At 40.5% G+C, this 19,763-nt stretch overlaps 3 protein-coding genes across 5 annotated transcripts in view; 2 read left to right on the top strand and 1 right to left on the bottom strand.

The window, feature by feature from the left end:
* The window catches only part of si:ch211-214j8.12 (uncharacterized protein LOC100000539 homolog), a 29,745-nt gene extending 13,616 nt beyond the window's left edge, over positions 1–16,129 (top strand). For both annotated transcript variants that reach the window (XM_034596801.1, XM_034596800.1), the window contains exon 7: positions 16,098–16,129. The gene's annotated coding sequence lies outside the window, so the exon portion shown is untranslated. The remainder of the gene's footprint in view (positions 1–16,097) is intronic.
* Positions 1,064–9,319, top strand: slc25a37 (solute carrier family 25 member 37). Of its 2 annotated transcripts, XM_034596809.1 has the most exons (5): positions 1,249–1,385; positions 3,669–3,782; positions 5,232–5,460; positions 5,793–5,849; positions 6,390–9,319. In XM_034596809.1, the coding sequence occupies exons 2-5, from the start codon at positions 3,714–3,716 to the stop codon at positions 6,884–6,886; spliced, it is 852 nt and encodes a 283-aa protein (XP_034452700.1). In that variant the 5' UTR covers positions 1,249–1,385; positions 3,669–3,713; the 3' UTR covers positions 6,887–9,319. The 2 variants fall into 2 exon arrangements, with proteins under 2 accessions (XP_034452699.1, XP_034452700.1); XM_034596808.1 differs by lacking the exon at positions 3,669–3,782 and having other exon boundaries at positions 1,064–1,385.
* A 147-nt stretch (positions 16,130–16,276) lies between the features above and the next one.
* On the bottom strand, positions 16,277–17,649 carry nkx3-1 (NK3 homeobox 1). Its single transcript, XM_034596811.1, has 2 exons — positions 17,393–17,649; positions 16,277–17,093 (listed from the first exon to the last, which is right to left on the bottom strand). The coding sequence occupies exons 1-2, from the start codon at positions 17,586–17,588 to the stop codon at positions 16,690–16,692; spliced, it is 600 nt and encodes a 199-aa protein (XP_034452702.1). The 5' UTR covers positions 17,589–17,649; the 3' UTR covers positions 16,277–16,689.
* Between the last annotated feature and the right edge of the window lie 2,114 nt (positions 17,650–19,763).

The following is a 19,763-nucleotide window of genomic DNA, read 5'->3' as shown; positions in this document are numbered from 1 at the left end:
TTAAGTGCAACAATAAATGAATTTATTTTACTGATGAAGTGGCAATGGATGAGGGCTACAAACACTCTGTCATTGAGTTCACACAGGATGTTTTAATGTGTCCCACATGCAGAAGTATTTACACTTCCCTCACACAGCACATCCAGGGGCGTTCTCTGCATTCTGTTTGCAAATGGAGTTGTAAAAGACAAAATGGGCCCGCACACCAGTTAAGAGGATCACAGGTGAGAACGCAGCTTCTCCCAATTTGTCATTTATTCAGGAAGAACTGTCAATGGGTCACCATGTGGATTCAGAGAGACCCTTTTGGTTCCTCAGTTCCTTTTTCAAATAAGTGAATTTTCCAGCAAATGTTTCAATAAAAATCTTAGTACAAAATAGGTTGTATACCAAAAGCTGTGGTTTTAGTATGAGCACCACGACCACAGTAGCAGCTGCATGTGTTTCCATTGATTTAAACTTATTTTAATGCACAAACAAAACAGCTAACACCACCCCACTTGCAAAAAAAGTACACAACACCATTATTTGCTTTGTTAATTAATGTCTTGTGAAAGAGGGGGAGATTATATACGATTATTATTCTTTCTGCCCCTTTTCATTCAAGATTTGAGATTTTGTGTTTGCATTTAAATAGTTTTGTTTTGTCGATGAATTAAATAAACTTATAAATCAAATCTGAAAATCTTTTCTCTTACTTGAGTTAGACTTTGAAGGACTTTTATTTGTAACAATAATCCTATGATCTGAATACTTGCCACCATTCAGTGGCACAAAGAGAGAGATCGATCCTTTCTAGCGAACAGATGCTGCCCGATAAAGAGACCAAACCTACTTATCTCTTCAAGCAGGACTAAGATTACACTTTCTTGTCAAACCCATTGGAAACCTCGCAGAGAAGCAGGGACGCGCTGACACTGACATAACAGCAGCGGGGCTGTGGCGCGTCAGAGGAATTGGCAACGGAAAAACTTCTGATTGGCCGCCTCAAAGCGAGAGCCCGCCCTATTGCTGAATATCCGGAGCGCGATTGGTCCACATGGGCCGAAGACGCGCCCCCTCAGCTGCCGACGTCACGCCCAGGGCGCTGGAGCTCCGGTGCGCGCGGAGATGTTGTGGTTGTCCACGCCGCCGCCGACACCTTTCTGAGCGCGATCCCGCACCGCAGAGCCCGCAGCGAGAGCTCGCACCGCATGGAGCTGAGCTCGGAGCCTGCGGCGGCAGCGCTGGAGATGCCGCAGAGCCAGAAAGACGACGGCCCTCTCGTCAGCGACGGCGACTACGAGAGCCTGCCGCCTCATGTCTCGGTGGCGACCCACATGACAGCGGGAGCCGTGGCTGGCATCCTGGAGCACACGGTGATGTACCCCGTGGACTCCGTCAAGGTAACACTCGCCGGGTGGACCCCGCTCGCCTCGCCGCCTCGCCGCCTCAGCTCCGTCACCAGCGGGCTACAGCACCGCTGCTAACCGCACACACGGTCCGCTGCCCACTGCTAACAGGCGTTAGCTTTAAAACAGTGGAGATGCCCATCACAGCAGCTAGCCGCGCTGTTAGCTAATTCAAGCTCGTCAGCCTGCTTTTGCTAACTAATTAAGCTCGCTAGCATAAATTAAACCAGGAGTAAAACACAGCGAAACCCGGAGCAAACCAACAGCTTTACTAATTCACACTTCTTTCCATGTGTAACTATGAACTTTGCTAACGCAGTGAGCGGTTTGAACGCCCACTGTTGCCTCGCCACTGTCACTTCTGAGTTAGCAAGGTTAGAAGTAAGTTATGGACGTTTACATTGGTAATCATTAGCTCCTCTTTAGCTTTCCCCTGTTTCTGTTCAGCCTCCGCTTTATTCCACAGAACTAAACCAGTTGTCCCCACTTTATTACTGGTGTGAGGTGACGTGAAGGTCAAGGAGGTGGTGTGGCAGTAACACAATGTCTTTATGGCTTTGAATTCAAATCCACCGTCTTATTACCACAACGATGCTGCCCCTCATAAAAGGTTAACTTTAACTTTTTGCTGTGTTGCTTCACTTCCCGAGTGTAGTTGCGAAAGGCAGCGACCACTCTATGATGCACAGATGACTCATTAACTAAAAACAACTCTGGTCCTGTTGGATGAAAAGCGTCTTTCTTTATATTCACAGGATTACCTTAATAAATCAGCATTTGATTAGAATTACTTTGACTGAGACAAATGTTGTTTTTACGGGATTTAGCTTCAGTATACAAAATGAACAACAATCCAATATACTGTAAAACAAAAGTGTTTTGTAGTGAGCATTCAATGCAGCACACTGTAGAGCTGAAACAATTGATTATAGATTAATAACTGATGAAAAGAAAATTAATCTGCAGCTGTCTCTTATTTTTTAAGTAATTGTTAACTTAATATCTTTGGGTTTTGGACTTGGCCACTTTAACAAGTCATCACCTTTGGTTGTTGGAATTCATGATGAGAATTTTCCCATCATTTTTTTTGACACACTGTTTAATTGTTAAGAATCAACTTGGCAGCTGCAGCCTCAATACCCGGTAAATATAACATGGTTTAGATATATCGCCAAGGACCTCTGTCTTCTTTCTTCATGTTATGTAGTTCCTAAATACTGAAACAATGATCACACCATGTTTCTCTGTCGCTCACATTAGTAACAAGATAGAGAAAATGTAATATTGAGCAAATTTTCCCAAGAAAGTAAGTAATGCTACACGTCAATGGCTGAAACTTGCTATGAAAAGAGTCTTTGCATCATGTTGCAAATATACTGTAAGTCACTTGAAATTTGAATTCTTGTACCAGTTTGCTCATACAAATATTTGGCATGAATCACACAAGTTCATGAACTGAGTCAATCCTTCTGACTCCAGCTCTTTGTATAGCTGGTGTTTGAAAGAACTTGTTCACCAATGAGTGCCCTCTTGAATTTCGATGCAGTAGATGAAGTTACGAAACTAAAAGCAATGGTTAAAAATTGGCTTGCGTCTGCAAAGTAAATCTCTAACTGTTGGGCCGATTGTGATCCTTGCCCCTGAAATCCTCTCTTCTGCTGTTTTCTAACAATGTGGTGTTGTTGTGATAATTTGGTATGCGGCTCTACTCGAACATTAATCTTGATGTGACACAGAAAACTGCAAACCTACTGCCCGGATAAAAAAGTCTTTATATCCTTTTTGCTTCGTAGTCTTGACAACTGGTTAAATTAACTCATGTTTGTCAATGTTGTTATTATTATTAACTTATTTGTACTTTTCCTTGAACAAATGCAGCTCAAAGTGCTTTACAAAAAAAAAAGTACTTCTTAGGAAAATAGATATTTATTACACAAACAACTGTTGTCATTTCCTCCTGAGGTTACTCTGCACTTTGCTGCTGTCTGATCAGTGTGTCTGGCTTTGAAACATAACCTGTTTTGAAATATAGGTGGATCTAAACTGATGAAAGACTAACTCATGGTTCCTTTTTCCTTTTCAGAGATGCACTCACTGCATTTGTTTTCAGCAAAAGATCATAAACTAAGAGTCTGTGTATGAAGTAATGAATTGAAGTCTCGCAGCAAACTTGAGATTAGTTTAGCTGAACGATTGTTTTAAATAAGACTTGATGTGTTTGTTTTTAATCTCAGAGTTCATTGGATACGATAACAATCTACTTAGTGTATCTTTCAGCCTCCCATACAGACCGAGACACAGCTCGGACTCAGGGAGTAGCCCATGCTAATGCTAGGAGGGGGATCTTATCGATGTTGTGCACATGTGGAATCAGCCCGCACACAGCGAAGGGTGTGTGTGCACTCCATCTTCTGTTGTATTGATTAGTTAACGTCCATAGAACCACAACTGCCAAAGCTGAATTATAAAGATAGGACACAGAGTGATGTCAGAGGTGAGAGCGTTTGGATACACTGGTGTTTGCCCCCTGTTCTGTGACCTCAGTTGACTGTTACACTGATGTTAAAGGCATCTTGATACACGAACAATCTTAGTACTCTACCTTCAGGCTTCACTATGCAATTTCCATCTTAACAATATGATAATAATAATATACATTATAAATGATGTCAAAATGTGTGAAATTTAATTTCAAGACAAATGCAACCATAACTATAAACTTCCCGAACATGAACAAATTTGACTTTTCTCCCCTTTACTATGAGCTATCCATCTATTCTTTTTTTTCATTCATTTTTAATTAGTTTCAAGTTTCAAGTTTGTCATTCCAGCTTTATCTGTAAAACATACAACGGAACAAAATGGTGTTTCTCAGGACCCGCGTGCACATGCAAACAGTTCAAAGTCAATACAAAAAAGCAGTGCAATCAAGTGCCTGAGTTAAAATGATTTAAAATAATAAAAACACAATAATAGACATTTTAAATACTGCAGTTTATTGTTATGTTTGTGTTGTTTAAGTGCAGGCAATGTCTTTTCTCATCAAACCTTCTGTACTTGTCAAAAACAAGCACGGTCTGAGAACACAGTTTGAACTATCTGCAGGTTACTTTGTCCCCAGCATAATTTCACCTTCAGATTAGGTGTAGAGTGAAATTATATTGTCATTTATTATTAGTTTTATCTGTCAACTACCTCATTGAAAGGTGTGCATATAAAATTCATATTAATGCATCTGTCCTCCTATGTAGTTTTGAGGTTGTCCACAATAACCTTAGACATAAATTACGCTACCAGGTTTTGTGTGACCCCAGGATCCCAAATGCATATCAAACGGAAATGTAATTGATACTTTATTGTCAAGGCAAAGGAAGGAAACGCATTGAAACATGCTGGGGAAGATAGACTCGGCCTATCTCCTGAGTCAGCCCCAGATCTCCACGCAAATAAAAACATGCTTTGTGCTGGCCAGATAACTTGGCATGGTGGAGTAAAACAAAGAGCTGCCACCGCCCGTACACACACACACACACACACACACACACACACACACACACACACACACACACACACACACACACACACACAAGCCTTGTGAGAGACACACATCACTCTGACAGGAACCTCACTGCTGCCAAGAGCCCTCACTGTCGGAACAATGTGACAGCCTTACAAGGAACAATGCATCAAAAAATGTTGATTGGGCTGATACCAGGTGTCCACTTTGAAGCCAGCCACAGCATTCATGCAGAGACCTAACATCAGCACTTGTTGACCAATCTAACCCTGCTGGAACCATTGATGAGCAGTGGTTCAAATACATGTGTTTATTTTTTGCAGACCAGGATGCAGTGCCTGCAGCCAGACCCGAACGCACAGTACAGAAGTGTGTATGGGGCTCTGAAACGGATCATTCAGACCGAGGGGATCTTCAGGCCTCTGAGGGGCCTCAACATCACCATGATGGGAGCGGGGCCGGCCCATGCGCTCTACTTCGCCTGCTACGAGCGGGTCAAACGCTCACTCAGTGACGTCATTCAGAGTGGAGGCAACAGCCATTTAGCCAACGGTATGAGTCCCTACGTCTTTACACAAATCACTTGCCTGTCATACTAACTGTTGTACACGAGGCCGAGCAACAAGGCCTGGAGGAGGAGTGTTAGGATAATGCCTGTTAATGCCATTTCCTGTTTGGAATGGCAAGGACAAAGCCAAAATCCTAACATGCGATCTGGGATGTGTGGGTACAAAACAGTTTTCTAGCATGTGAACACAAGGAAAAACCTGGTTAATGAACCAGACCAATGGAAATAAGGATCATATATGTGACCAATGTAATGACAGTTTGTTGTTATGCTGTGTTGTTATCAGAGTTGACAAGACCGGTTTATGTTTTAACAGGTCTGGCAGGTAGTGTGGCCACTGTGCTCCATGATGCAGTCATGAACCCAGCTGAAGGTAAGAAGAATAAGTCCAAGAAGCCTCGCTCTTGGCGGGCGGCTGGGTGCTGCAGCTGTTAGAACTGTTCTGGCAGGAACGTTCTAAAGCTCCAGCTTCCAGCTACCTCCCACATGCTGGAATAGTTTGTTGGCCTTAGTTTGCATCTCTACATTTCCCATGGGTGTGAATGGTTGTACGTCACTATGACAGAGCCCTGCCATTGACTCTTCAGGTTGTAACCTGCCTCTTGCCCATTGTCTGCTGGGATTATCTTCAGTCCCCTATGACCTTCTAAAGATTCAGTGGATATGATTGTTATAATTTATTATAATAATAATGATATAGTTGAAAATATATACCATAGAACTCCATTGTTGTCCAAAACCATCAATGAGCTACACTGTTCTTTATCCCTTAATTGTATTGTAAAACTAATTCTTCTGATGTTTGAGATATTTGTTCAATTATTTTTGCAAAGAACAAAGTAGCATGTTAAAGTACATGTATTTTCAATGCAGCCTTTACTAACACTGTTCTCTGTTTCCTCCCATCACTCAGTGGTAAAGCAGCGGATGCAAATGTACAACTCTCCATATCGAGGACTGCTGGACTGTGTTCAAACGATATCGCGGACCGAAGGCATGGGCGCGTTCTACCGCAGCTACAGCACGCAGCTGACCATGAACATCCCCTTCCAGGCCGTTCATTTCATCACCTACGAGCTGATGCAGGAACAGTTAAACCCCCACAGACATTACCACCCTGGCAGCCACATACTGTCGGGAGCAGCGGCAGGAGCCATTTCTGCGGCGATAACCACTCCGCTCGACGTTTGTAAAACGCTGCTCAACACCCAAGAGAATGTAGCGCTGCACTCCATGAAAATCAGCGGCCACTTAACAGGGATGGCCAACACCTTCAGGACAGTGTATCGGCTTGGCGGAATGGCAGCCTTCTTCAAAGGGGTCCAAGCAAGGATTATATACCAGATGCCCTCCACTGCCATCGCCTGGTCCGTGTATGAGTTCTTCAAGTACTTCCTGACGAAGCAGTAGCAGGAACAACAGGCAGGACCAGGCCCTGCTGTCATGGAAAATGCCCTGGAGCAACCCACACCTAGACCGATGACAGATTTGCCCGACCTGAAGCTGCGTGAGCTCAATGTATTGTTTCCACTGTGGAGGAAGTAACATCAGTTATTGTCTCACAGGGAAGTCACTGTGGTTGAGGTTTGGCAGAGAGCGACACTTCTTCTTTCCCACATGCTCAAGTCTGTGTGTGTTTTTGAGTTAGGATCACGTTGCACGAGGAGGAGGTGACTATTGTTAACAGAAGAGTGTCTTCTTCTTCCTCCTCCACAGTCCCATCAACCACAACTCTCCAGTCCCTCCTCTCTACATGTGCTGACCATATAATGAAGTTGTCCTGAATGATGTTTATAGTTCTTAATATTGGAACTTTCTTATTTATTTTGTTAGCTTTCTGAGGCCTGTATTTTAAGGATGTTTGTTTTGTTTCATGGAGTATTTATAAAGAACCATTACAACACATTCCTTATTTCCACTCCACAGTGGAAAGTACATCAGCGCTTTTAAAGTGCCTCATAAATATTAAATGCTGTTTTTTTTCTTTTTCTATCTTACGCACCTGATTTTGAAATCTTTCCACATTTCGTTTTGGTTTGGTCCAAGTCTTATCAAAATAAGATAAGATTACGATCTTATTGTGGCTCTTTGTCACAAATGGTCCACTTTTCATCATCGTAGGCCGTAACGGTCTGTTATTTTAATTGCCTTGTTAAAGTGAAGAACTAAAACACTCCAGAATCACGCACAATAACCTGTTGCAGAAAGAAGGCAGCTTTTTTATATGTATTCAAACACGTGAATATATATTTTAGGGTGACTATTTCTGAGAAACCTCATTATGCAGGTCCACGGGTGGATCAAATACGGCTGTTACTTGATCTGGCGCAAATGTCTCATGTGCATTTATACTGTGATGTTTATATGTATAAATAATAATGACCTTTCAAGGTTGTAGATTGTATATATAATATTTTTCAGAATATAAGTTAAGCTGAAAGTTAAAATGCACACTTGGTTTGATCAAAACTTCATGTGATTTGATTTTGATTTTAAAAACTGACCAGTGACGTCAGGCGCTCTTGTTACCATGAGACCGAGCCTGATCTCATCAGCTGGTGAGCAGGCAGCGTCATTTCTTTTATTTCCACTCGTCCTGTTGAACTTACATATTTCCTGTGTGCTCACTGCTCTCTCCAGCCAATTGTCTATTTTTGATACAGTAGTCAAGACATTCCACCAGATATTGATGTGATCCAGCAAGCGGCCAGATTTATTTGTTTTTAATTATGGAGGTGTTCTTTTTCTTTCTTACTCTGGAAGAGTTCAGAGAGTTTGTCAGATTCCAGTGGAGTCACGAACCCGTTAGCAACAGATTCTTCTTGCTTGTCCACGTGGGTAATTATTAATATACCAAAGACATGCATTCTATTCTACACATCACATTTTGAACCTGTAATCCCGATGCTGCGTGCCTGCCTGCTGCGAATTGTCGTTCCACGTTCACCCCCACATGGCTTCCTCTTCAGTATCTTTCAGTTCTGTCTTTATGCTTTTGGAGCTTGTTGGAGAGAAAGAAAAAATCTTTTCTACCGTAACATTTTTCATTCTCCTCTGACAAGTTTCACTAATGACTCCAAAAACAGCAAAAGCAGTTAACTGTGGAAAATCAATGATCTTATGAATATTTTGGAAAGATTTCAGTAACTTTGGAAAATTACATTGACTGCTAATTATTGACAGATTATTTCTTTTTGACTAGGCTTTATGAAGTGCTTATATTGATCAAAGTTACACGTGCAATATGAATTTCACATGAAAGGATAAGATGTTAAACTTGAATTATAGAAGTGGCTTAATTAGCATTTAGCTTCATGAAGCTGTTTTATTCTCCTCAAAGTATCTAATCACAGTAACAGTACGTTTGTCGACATTGTGTTTTCACAGTTGGATCCACTGACAAACATCAACTCATCCAATGTTAATCTCATGATCAACAACAGGACAATTCAGTCAGAATAGGTTTTGGTTTATTGCTTTATGCCTGTAGTCAATGCTGCATTATTCCTTTGAGTTGTCGGTGCAGAATAGAGAATCATTATTCCCCAACTGTGTGTCCATGTGCTTTTAACATGTTAAACCAGTGTTTCTAATGTATCCTTACATCTTAAAGAAGATAGGAGAGCTCATATTCTATGTGGGGATTTTCATGATGTAAATATTTATACGCTAATTACGCACAAATGATAAGAAATGGGAGCTGGGGGTGGGCTTTTTTTTCCTGCTGAGTTCCATCTCCAGAGGAGGAGTGCTTAGAAGTTTGACCATGCAAATATGAAATGATTGTAATAATGCTGCTACAGTATGTAACACTGGAGCTGAAATAAACATGCAACTGAGGAATGCTGTGGTTGTTGTCTCTTCATATCCTGTCTCCTCGATTTGGTTAAAAGTAACTTACTTTCCAGTGTAACTATTCTGTTTTTATCCACGAGAGGAACAAAAAAACTTCAAAATATGTCAGCTGTTGTTGAGATTAATTATTTTTTAATTACAAAAAAATAACATGAGGTCAGTGCTACTGATTTCAAACCAACAAAGATTTGAGAAAAACTGACATGGATGATATGACGATGAATATGACACTGAACTCACCTTTTGAGGTAAAGAAAATCATGGATATTTCATCCAAGGATCTAATTTTCCATTTTGTTTTGCAGGGTTTTGTATAGAAATTATCGTAAAAAAACACCTCAGATGCGGCTGGTGTGGTTCAAAAGAAATAAAGATGGATGTCGGTGAACAAGCTCTGGACATATGTCAAACAAGTAGTTCAGACGGAAATCTGCTCATTCCAAACTGTGTAGATTAAAAGTAACTGGTACACCTACTGTGTGCTACTAATGGGGAAATTGTTGCTACGTTTTGAAATGTGTCTTTATTTCAGTGCTGTGAGCAACACCAGCGAAGAGACCAGTGTCTGAAATCCACAGCTATGTGCACCACTGATCCCAGTGGATTCTGTAGATTAGAATATGCTGATCTGAAATTAGTCTGAAACGACACCTTCAAAGTCATATCCGTCCTGTAGAGGGCGCTATAGTATTACTTAAAGGCAGAGATGATGTTGACATTGAGTTGTCACTGACTCACTCAGATACATGATGTGATAAGTCCAGCTCTACTGACTCTGCCCTTACACCCCGCCCCCTTGCCTTTTACATTGATTTTATACTGTATCTCTTAATTTATTTTTTGCACAACAACGTTTCTTCATAATGTTAAAAAGAATCCGCAAAGATAAAACTTAGGTCCCAGTAACGCTGCAAACTGCAACTTGAAAGTTACCTAACTCTCAATATTCAATTTGTAAAGGCCTCTCTTGTTATGTTTCATAAAAAAACATTTTAAAAAGAAAAAAAAGATTTCAGTTTTATCTCGTCTCTAATTATTTATTTTATTCCACTAGGAAGCGAGTAGGGTTTCGCCTGCAAATGCTCTCAGACAGAAGTGAGGGTGTGAACACGCCTGTAAACACAGATACCTGAGGATCTTCTGCTAATTGGATTACTGATAACTTTTACAAACACAAGAACAATATCAACAATCATTGTCATCATTGTTTTTAAAACTATTCCATAGTTTTGTCCTGCATGTTATACTGACAGGAAATCAAGACTGATCTGTTTTTCTTCTATTGAAATGCAGACAGTGCAGCGCTTCATTCCAAACCAACATGCCTCAGGACACGTACACTTGTGCTGCCACCTTGTTGTCTCAGATGTGTTTAGTTTTCGCCCTTGTCCACGAGCAGCTTGTTTATCTGAGGCGCACAATGGTCGGCCCCCTGTCCCCTGTCCTTGTCATACTTCTCTTATCACTTTCATCTGCGGTAAACTATCCCACTACTTTCTATGTTTCTCATGTCACAGATAAACACATTGGAAATGTATTCCGTCTACCTGGGTCTTTCCATCTCTCTCACACACACACCCACACACACACACACTGTTTGCAGCCGCACAATCAACGTTAACCATCGGTTCAGTTGGATGCTGAGTTGCATCTGCTGATGGGAGAAGAAAGGCAGCTGCTCCACAGGTACGGTAACATGTGGGATCCAGTTACACTATGTGAGGAAGTTTACGAGTGTTCCCATGTGGAGAAAAGATCGGGGCTGTTTTAAACCGTCTTATCAACTTCAACAAATTTGTGAGACAGTCACGGCATATTGGAGCACCGACAAAGGCTGTCTTTGTGGCCAGGCCCTGGCTTTCGCCTCATCTGTTGTGAAGATCTGCTTGTTTTTCAAAGCATCACTGGCCACCTTGAAGAGCACGTCGACCACACGGCTCCCTGCATCTCACCAACCACACTCCTGCATGCACACAGAAGATAAACTCTCGAGACTTAACACTGTGTTCATTGGCGTTTATGCCAGCTTCAACTACATATCCTAGAAAATCTGCCCAGAGCCACGTACCAGCCAAATCTATGATCTCAGTATAAAGGAGGCGATAAGACAGTAATGTTTCCAACTCCTCCTCGATGCTTTTCATCATTTACTTTCGAAATCCAGTTAATCCAGGTGGTGCAGAGACAGATTTAGCGACACTCCCCGAGCCTGTGGAAAGACAGAGGGTCTAACAGACACGAGGATGTTAAGTCCTCTTTGTTTGGGGAAACCGCGTCTCTTTGAGCCTCCCTCTTTAAGGAAGTGCAGGTATTACGGTTGCAAATACAATAATAATAGTTCTCCCAACCCTCGGCTTGAGCCTTCAACAGGCTCCTTTATCTGATGAGCGTGTGCATATGCGGCCTGAGACACACTGAGAGATACTGTCAGGTTCTCAACGCCGTCAAAACAGATGCTATCTGTCCTCTTCATGTCTAATTACCTGTTTACTCCAAGGGCCCAGAGTGAATGGTGCAGCTGCTGGTATTGTTGTTAAAAAAGTCACTTCAGTTAAAGGAAACCATTAAGATTCATGTCTGGTTTCAGTTTTTAAGCTTCTACATTGAGAGGCATGCCACAGTAGTATTATTGATTATTGATATTTTTTTAAAACAACCTCAACACCATTTTAATCTGGTTTTCAATTGATTTTATTCATTCATTTGTGTATTTATATATTTATATGATATAAGTTCACTTATTTTTTTTAACGTATAAGCCTACAATTATCTTTTTGCTATTTTAATTTTTGTATTTTTAACATTCTACCACTCGGGTGCCCTCATTGGTATCTCGGAGTTGTGCAGATGTGTGTGGGTGGCTGGGCTTGCTGGACTGTCTCAGGAATGTTTCGTCTTCTTTGGTTCTAGTTGACTGGTCAGTTGTTACATAGGTAAAGACCCACAGAGGTTAGACCCCCCTGCTGGTCTTGGAAGGCCTCTTAGATGTGAGGTGGGGCAGCTTCAGGGGGCGCGGGCAGGTCCAGTTGCCTGGACCTGCTCGTGTTTAAATTAGTGTTTAAAGTGTTTAAATTAGAGTGTTTAAATTATTTATGTTTTTTACACTATGCAAGTGTGTGTGTGTGTGTGTGTGTGTGTGTGTCTGTGTGTGTACTGGGGGGGTTATGGGAAGCACTTTGAGTTACCTATTGTTAATATGAAAAGTGCAATATAAATAAAGTCTGATTAATTATATAACTAACGCCAGATGCTTGTTTGAATGTGCAGGTCTGAGTTAGTGTCATAAAAGCAGCATAAAAGTTGAAACAAGTTTATTAAAGATCCTTTAAGTAAAAGTACTAATTCCACACTTTGAAAAATCTCCCCAACAAGTAAAACTCCTGCATTCAAAATTTTACTGAAGTAAAAGTTCATAAGTATTACTAACAAAATCTACATAAAGTATGAAAAGTAAAAGTTTTTTTTCTCACTGCTAAGCTTGAGCTGATTTGAGCGACTTTATTTACTGTTGGGTATTGTATTCAACAGCAAAACATGGTATCCTATAAGATCATCATATGTCTGTGAGAACCATGTATCATCTCACTATGCATTTTCCAGCTGATGCAAGAGGCACATGAAGGAAAACTTAGTCCTTCACTTTATCACAAACATTCAGCAACATCAACCCACCTGAAGATACATGGTTTACACTGACATCTGAAAAGTAACTAAAGCTGTCTGACAAACATAATGGAATAGAAGTAGAAAGTTGCATAAATGACAATACTTATGTTAAGTACCTCGTGTGTACATAAGTACAGTACTCGAGTGAATGTACTTAGTTTTCTTCACCTTTCTTCTATGGGCACAGGCCAGATGTGACGGTTTACTGCAGAGAGAGCTCTCAGTGCTCCCTCTATCACTTCCATCAGTCCTCTGCTGCTCACACACTTCAGCTGTGTTACTACAAACTTGCCCTTCTTAAATATGTAAAGCCTTAAATCCTGCACGCCATCTTATCAGCAGTGTACTGAGTCAGCTCTACATACCAACCTGCATGAATCACCTACTCACTTCTTAGGCCACAGAGAAATAGTTATACTCTGAGCAGTTCACTGGAATTTGAAAGACTGCGACTTAACTATAGATTCAAATTATTGATTGTGGATTTTTTGTCTGAAAACTCTTGAATGACGGCAGATGAGAAATCTCGTTTTTTTTTAAAGAAGTAAAATGTTAAGAAGACCTACACCCTGCAATGCTTCAAATTTATAATATGTGTTTCTTACTAATTGAATTTTTACTGGATCCAAATAGAGGCTGAAATTCATTTGACTCAATCTTGGTTTTGTCACATATAATTACAGCATTTTATATAAACGGAGCGATGCTTGCGAGCTAGTTCAGGCCGCCAACTCGAGCTGCGCTGCTCAGATCATGTGACATACTGTACAGCATGTGACATACCTCACTCTCCACAATCAACTATAATACACACCCACCTGATTAGGCCGTCTATTTAAGGAGAGAACATTTCCCATCACTCTCTTTGCTTGCCCCCGCTGCTGCGTCAGTATAGCTGCCAGTTGCTTCAGCCCCCCCCCACCACCACCCCAGCATCCACCTGTAGGCTCCGACGGGGGTTATGAATATTTTCTCATCACTGTCACCACAGGAGTATGGAGGCATTTTATGTTTTTCTTCTGTTGTTTTTATATGTCACCATTTACTTGAATTGTATTGGATTGGGCTGCGACTCTGTTTACCCCTGAAACTCCTAAAGTGTTTTGTGGACTCAAACACTTCACCCACCCCTCCATTGGCAATGTAGTGAGTAGATAATGAGTCAACTTTCATTTTTGGGTGAACTATCCCTTTAAGTCGGAGCCTCGACGCCAAACACTAAAATGTTCTACTGCTGCAACAAACATTTGAATGTGAGTTGTCTGACTGTACTCTGAAAATTGCAATAGATTGACCTCAGAACACGATGGGATGCTCCTGGCGGTGGAGAAACAGCATCATAGTGATCATTAACTTCCCTGGAACAGCAGCATACAGATGAATGGAAAGGCCTCTGACAAACTGTCAGCTGACACAGCAAAGGGTGAGTTTCCTGACAGACATAATTATTATTTTTTATTTGCAAATGTTTTATTTGACCTCAGAACCCAGATCATGCAAAGTTGTGATATAATAGAACTTATGATAATATTCCTCAGAGAAAAATGTGTTGTATTTGGTAAAGAATAATTCCGACACACAGTCACAGCTCTGGCATATTCAGACTTCAGTGAACCTGAAGAACCCGAAGGAGGCAGTGACTTTAGCTGCTGAGGACAACGTACAGACACACAGGAGACCATCTGATAACAAGAGGAGACAATGTCCTTAATTCATTCAGCCATGGATAATATCAATAATCTGGAAGATAAGAAACCGCCGTATCTGAAACCTGTAGCAGGGAGGCTCAAGTGCATCCTGCATGTGTCTCATACTGGCACATGCGGGCGATGGATACACAACCTATAAACTAAAGGCTAAATACAACTGCCAGGCAACCAGATTATCTTCTTGAGGTTCTACAGCCACAACCTTAGAGCCCATGGCTGCGTTAAAGCCATTTTACCATGATGAAAGCATAAAGGCAGTATTCCATGAAAAAATTATACTCACAACTAGATTGCGTTGGAAATTTGTAAACTGTATTGCAATTAAAATAATTATATGCAGGATCAGTTTTAATTCCATGATAGTCAGGGGAGTTTTGGAGGAGGCGACACACTCAGAACTCTAAAAACATGAATTCAGGTATATTTTTAATTTGTTGAACTTCACCGCAGATACTAATTATACTCATCATTATTAATGTATACATAAACATCTTGATAACAAACATGTGGATCAATGCATATAAATGTGGTGCAGTTTCATCTGGTGTACATTTCATGGCTTATCGCTCCTGTGGCTGAAGTCGATATTTTTTATCAATCATAAAACTAAAATAAAAATGTTGCTCTCTATTTGGGTTTCTGTCATATTGGGTTAACAATGGAATAATTTGAAATCGTTTCTTAGTGTAAAGAAAAAGTATAGAGTTAAATACATTTGTTCTACATACATATATCTTGTGTTATATAGTCTTTCTAAATATATCATTTTAGTTTTCATGGTGTCTGCTCTGTACCGGTTGTCAGTGGGTTCAGTCTTTGTTCCCAGCAGCAGTCATGTTAACAAACAGGTTTTTGTTAATCGCTATCACAATCATGTGATGAGCTACATGATGCGTTCACGACCTCATGCCACAAGCAAAACTCTGATGTGAGAGACAAAGACACATGTTTGTTTTAGAAATCAATGCACGTTACACAGCTTTAAAAAACATGCACTGTAAGTATGTAAATATCTGGTTATATCCATATGGATGACTTTTCTGCTTCAATCAACCAGATTTCAACCCATATTGTCGTTTCATATTATTTTTTATTTTATTCTTGAAAATATGATTATTTAAAATTTCCCTGTGAATTTTGTTTGATTTCCAAACTGAACCATTTTGAGCTAAATTCCACCAAAATCTCTCAGATAAGAAATTGCAATCGTACTTCCTTATTAATTTCGCTTAATGTCTCCTGAAGAAAACAGTTTTATCTCTAAGTCATCAGCTCAGGGGCTCTTTGAAGGAATCAGGTCTCACTCTTTAGCCCTCATCTCACTATTATCTTCCTCTACCTCATTGAATGCACACAGATATTTGAAATATTTCCCATATGAACATTCAAAGAACTATCACAGTGTTATTCTTTCAATACAGTGGTTATTATTATATCAACTACTACTTCAACTACAACAAATTGTACATTTTTAATTATATGCCAAATACATTTGATATATTATCATTTGATAATTTGAGAGTTTCCCTTTTTTCTCAACTTTTGGCTGTAATATACTTTCTTTAAGCAACTGGGCTTCATGTCAAAATGCTTAAAATTAGCAGAATTGATACAGTACGTCAGGAGCATAGTTTTAATTCATAATTCATAGTCATTATTTGCTCTATGACAGGTATTTTCAATTCAATTTATTTTCTGTACATTTTAATACAAAGGCACATGAAATGTATCAGCATCAGTTTATTAAACAATCAATAATCAAGTGAAGTCAGTGATTAAATGGTTTGTTGTGCAAAACCACATCATATTCATTCATACTGTACATACATGTTTTTGTACGTCATGCTTTTAGCCAAACTGGTGAAGCTATCACGTGATCACACGTACGATTCTGTGACACATTGTAAGGAATCATCTTTGATAAGGAACATTGAGCCTAAATATCAGGAATACCACACATGATTTAAAATCCCAGTGTCACTTTCACCATAATGTTGGTCCCCAGGGGCCACCGTAGTCCCACAGGTACGGTCTGTACTGGTAAGCTTTGCAGAAAGAGGTGATCAGAGACGACCGCACTAAATCCTCTCTCAGGCCCTGCAGTCCCTCGGCTTTGTACACGTCCTTACTGAACTCTGACATCTGCTGCTTTCGTTTAGTTTTGTACCTCCGGTTCTGAAACCAGATTTTCACCTGGGTCTCAGTCAGTCTCAGGGCGTTGGCCAGGTGAGCCCGCTCTGGGGCTGACAGGTATTTCTGGTGGTTAAATTTCTTCTCCAGTTCCAGGACTTGGAGGTGTGTGAACGCAGCTCGGGAGCGTCTCTGTTTCCCTGTGGAGGACAAACTGCTGGACTCAGGGGTGATGGGACAGGAGGTGTCCAGAGACCCTGTGAAGTACAGATGTGAACACGTCATGAAGGGAGACAATCAAACTCTTATAATCAATATATAGAATAGTGTAGTCTGCAATATCAGGATTTTGAAGTAGTTGTTCATAGGTTCATGACAATGAATAAAAATACTCTTTCTCCCATGAGAACTTCAATACATTGCTACAACTTCTGATTATACAGACCTATAATTTAACAATTTTTTTCCCCATCATCTAAAACATTATTTTGGATATCAAATACACATAACTTTTGGGTTAATATAAAATTCCTGTGAGTGTATATCTGCAGCTCACCTGACTGTTCTCCAGACACTGTCTCCTGAGCATAAAGTTTCTCTGTCAACTTTTCAGACTCTTCCTCCTCCCACTGTGAACATCTCTCCATCTTCTGATAACTGGATTTGCCATTAAAGCTGGTGCTGTCCTTAACGGACAGGATGTCCTCTATGAGGAAGGAAGTCCGAGGTTTAACTGTATCAGACATGTCCATCCAGTAAATCCACAGATCAGAGCCAGAGGGCTGCAGCTGCAGCGGGACGTGGTTGAAGGAGTGTGAGTGCTCACACACCCACCGGGCTGAATTTATACCAGAGCAGAGGCGGGTTCACACACGCTGCACTTACAAGATAAGAAGGCGGGACAAGTGGCTCACTATACTGTCAAAGTGTTAATCACCTTCTGTTGTTTTATGCAAAATAAATAGGAATAATAGAGTTTTACCTTTCATTACAGTAGACTGGCCTTTTTGAAATATGGCTTATTATATAAATTTCCCAAATTAAAAAACAGACTTACATTTGTTGTAAAATGCATTTTTTAAAACAACATAGTTTTAATATATTATTATCATATATGATATAAATATAATAAATGGCTTCTTTCATACAATTTTAAACTGTGATATATCAACACAATGTGTTTTATGTATTGTAGCTACCCTTAACCAATAAACCAATGCTTAGGTATAAATATACATATGAATTATTATTCATACACATGAAGTAAATCTGCCATACACAGCAGATATTTTAACTTTAAAATATGCAAACAATGTATTCTCATAAATAGAGTACTCTAAATAGATTTTACTCATATCCAGCAAAAACCTTTATCTTCAGATTAATTATGTTTCATAAATATATATAAAATAAATATGAAAAGTTATATATTCATTGTATTTTTGGATATATGGTTTTACACAGAATAATTTAACTGTCATAGAAGCCGGATGGATTTAAGCCTTGGGTGTCATGTCTCCCTCAGTTCAGGGCAGTAACCCTGTTGTCTGCAGCTGCAGGGAGACACCTCTGTCTGCAGTGGTGGGTGGTCACACACCCACCGGACTAATGAGTTTGACACATTTGTGCTCACAGTCTCCTGAACGGACACAGTCACTGTTTATTTGTTGTTCTCCGTGGTTTCGGCCCGACCTTTCCACTGAGATTCACACATTTCCTTGGTGTCTGTGCTCCTCTGGGAGTTCGTGCTCATTTAGAAATGCATGTATGACAAACGTGGTCCTCTGCGTGCACCCTGGCCCCCTGACTCCACCAGTGTCGCTGCACCAACCACACACCGAGCAGTCACCAGCCCCTCACTGTTACGTTAATGACACTTTGCTTTAATTCGATGGGAGTGCAGCAACTTTCCTGAACGTTAAGTGCTGTGTACTTCATGTACCATGTGATATAAAACCACAGTGAGTGATGTAATGTTTAACGTGTTCTGTCCTGTGTTGGTGGATCATCATTTATAAATACACATCCGTTTAAAAGATTCCTCTCAAGCATTAGCTGCTGTCTTGTCAACAGTGTATTAAGATCATCCCTCTGATATGCTTCACCTTGGATTCTTTGTCTGCAGAGGCACAGTGTGTTGGACTGTAAGCACAGAGAGCTTTTATCCCTCTGTCTAGACACAGTTTTTCTTTCTGTCTTCTAAACCCTTATGTGCATTTTTAAGATCGTGCGGACATGCAGGCCTTCAGGAGGAAGAAAGATGCCATTTTAGCAACGTTTTGATCCCATTCAAATGTATACATTGATTTCAAGTGTAAGAAAAACTCTTGGTGACATTATTCACTTCAAGAATACATCATCGGTGTCGGATCGACAGTTTTTCTAACCCAGGGGCCATGAAGGGGCCACATTTTACACAGAGGGGCCAATTATATGTCCAACATGCATGCACATTTCCTGATTTTTAATATTGCTCCTTGTTCAAGCAAATTGTGTTAAAAGCTTGGAAAATATTTTTAAATTCTCAACACATTGACATATTTGATGTCGGTATTGTTAGTAAGTAACATTTTTTTTAACACTGACAGTACAGGGACTCTCCAGAGGCCAATTAGATTTCAGCTGGGGCCAGTGCCCCCCCTGGCCCTCCCCTGAACCCGCCCCTGCATCTTGTTCCCATGTGGGGGCCTCTGAGGGTCTGTGTTGTGCTGGATGAGGCCATCATTCTTTTGTTGTAAAGATCTAAACGTGTTGTTGTCCTCTGCTTTTCTTCTGAGACAATCTACGTGATTGCTTGCACTGAAAACAATCACATCTTTTTACTCCTCACATGCGTCGTCATCCTCTTGTTTTGCATGAGACATGACATAGTGTCACCTCTCACCTTTTAGCCCCGAAAGGCATTTGTCTTCCGCAGCAGGTAATGT

Source organism: Hippoglossus hippoglossus, chromosome 9 (genome assembly GCF_009819705.1).
Source record: "Hippoglossus hippoglossus isolate fHipHip1 chromosome 9, fHipHip1.pri, whole genome shotgun sequence".
Taxonomy (NCBI): Eukaryota; Metazoa; Chordata; class Actinopteri; order Pleuronectiformes; family Pleuronectidae; genus Hippoglossus; species Hippoglossus hippoglossus.
Note: the sequence above shows the minus strand (reverse complement) of the source record. Positions and strands in the feature narration are given on the sequence as shown.

Coding starts and splice junctions, on each gene's coding strand:
- slc25a37 (XM_034596808.1), top strand. CDS start 1,194: ATGGAGCTGAGCTCGGAGCCTGCGGCGGCAGCGCTGGAGATGCCGCAG. Junction 5,461..5,792: donor CAACAGCCATTTAGCCAACG/GTATGAGTCCCT, acceptor ATGTTTTAACAG/GTCTGGCAGGTAGTGTGGCC. Junction 5,850..6,389: donor AGTCATGAACCCAGCTGAAG/GTAAGAAGAATA, acceptor CCCATCACTCAG/TGGTAAAGCAGCGGATGCAA.
- nkx3-1 (XM_034596811.1), bottom strand. CDS start 17,588: ATGGACATGTCTGATACAGTTAAACCTCGGACTTCCTTCCTCATAGAG. Junction 17,094..17,392: donor AGTGTCTGGAGAACAGTCAG/GTGAGCTGCAGA, acceptor TGTACTTCACAG/GGTCTCTGGACACCTCCTGT.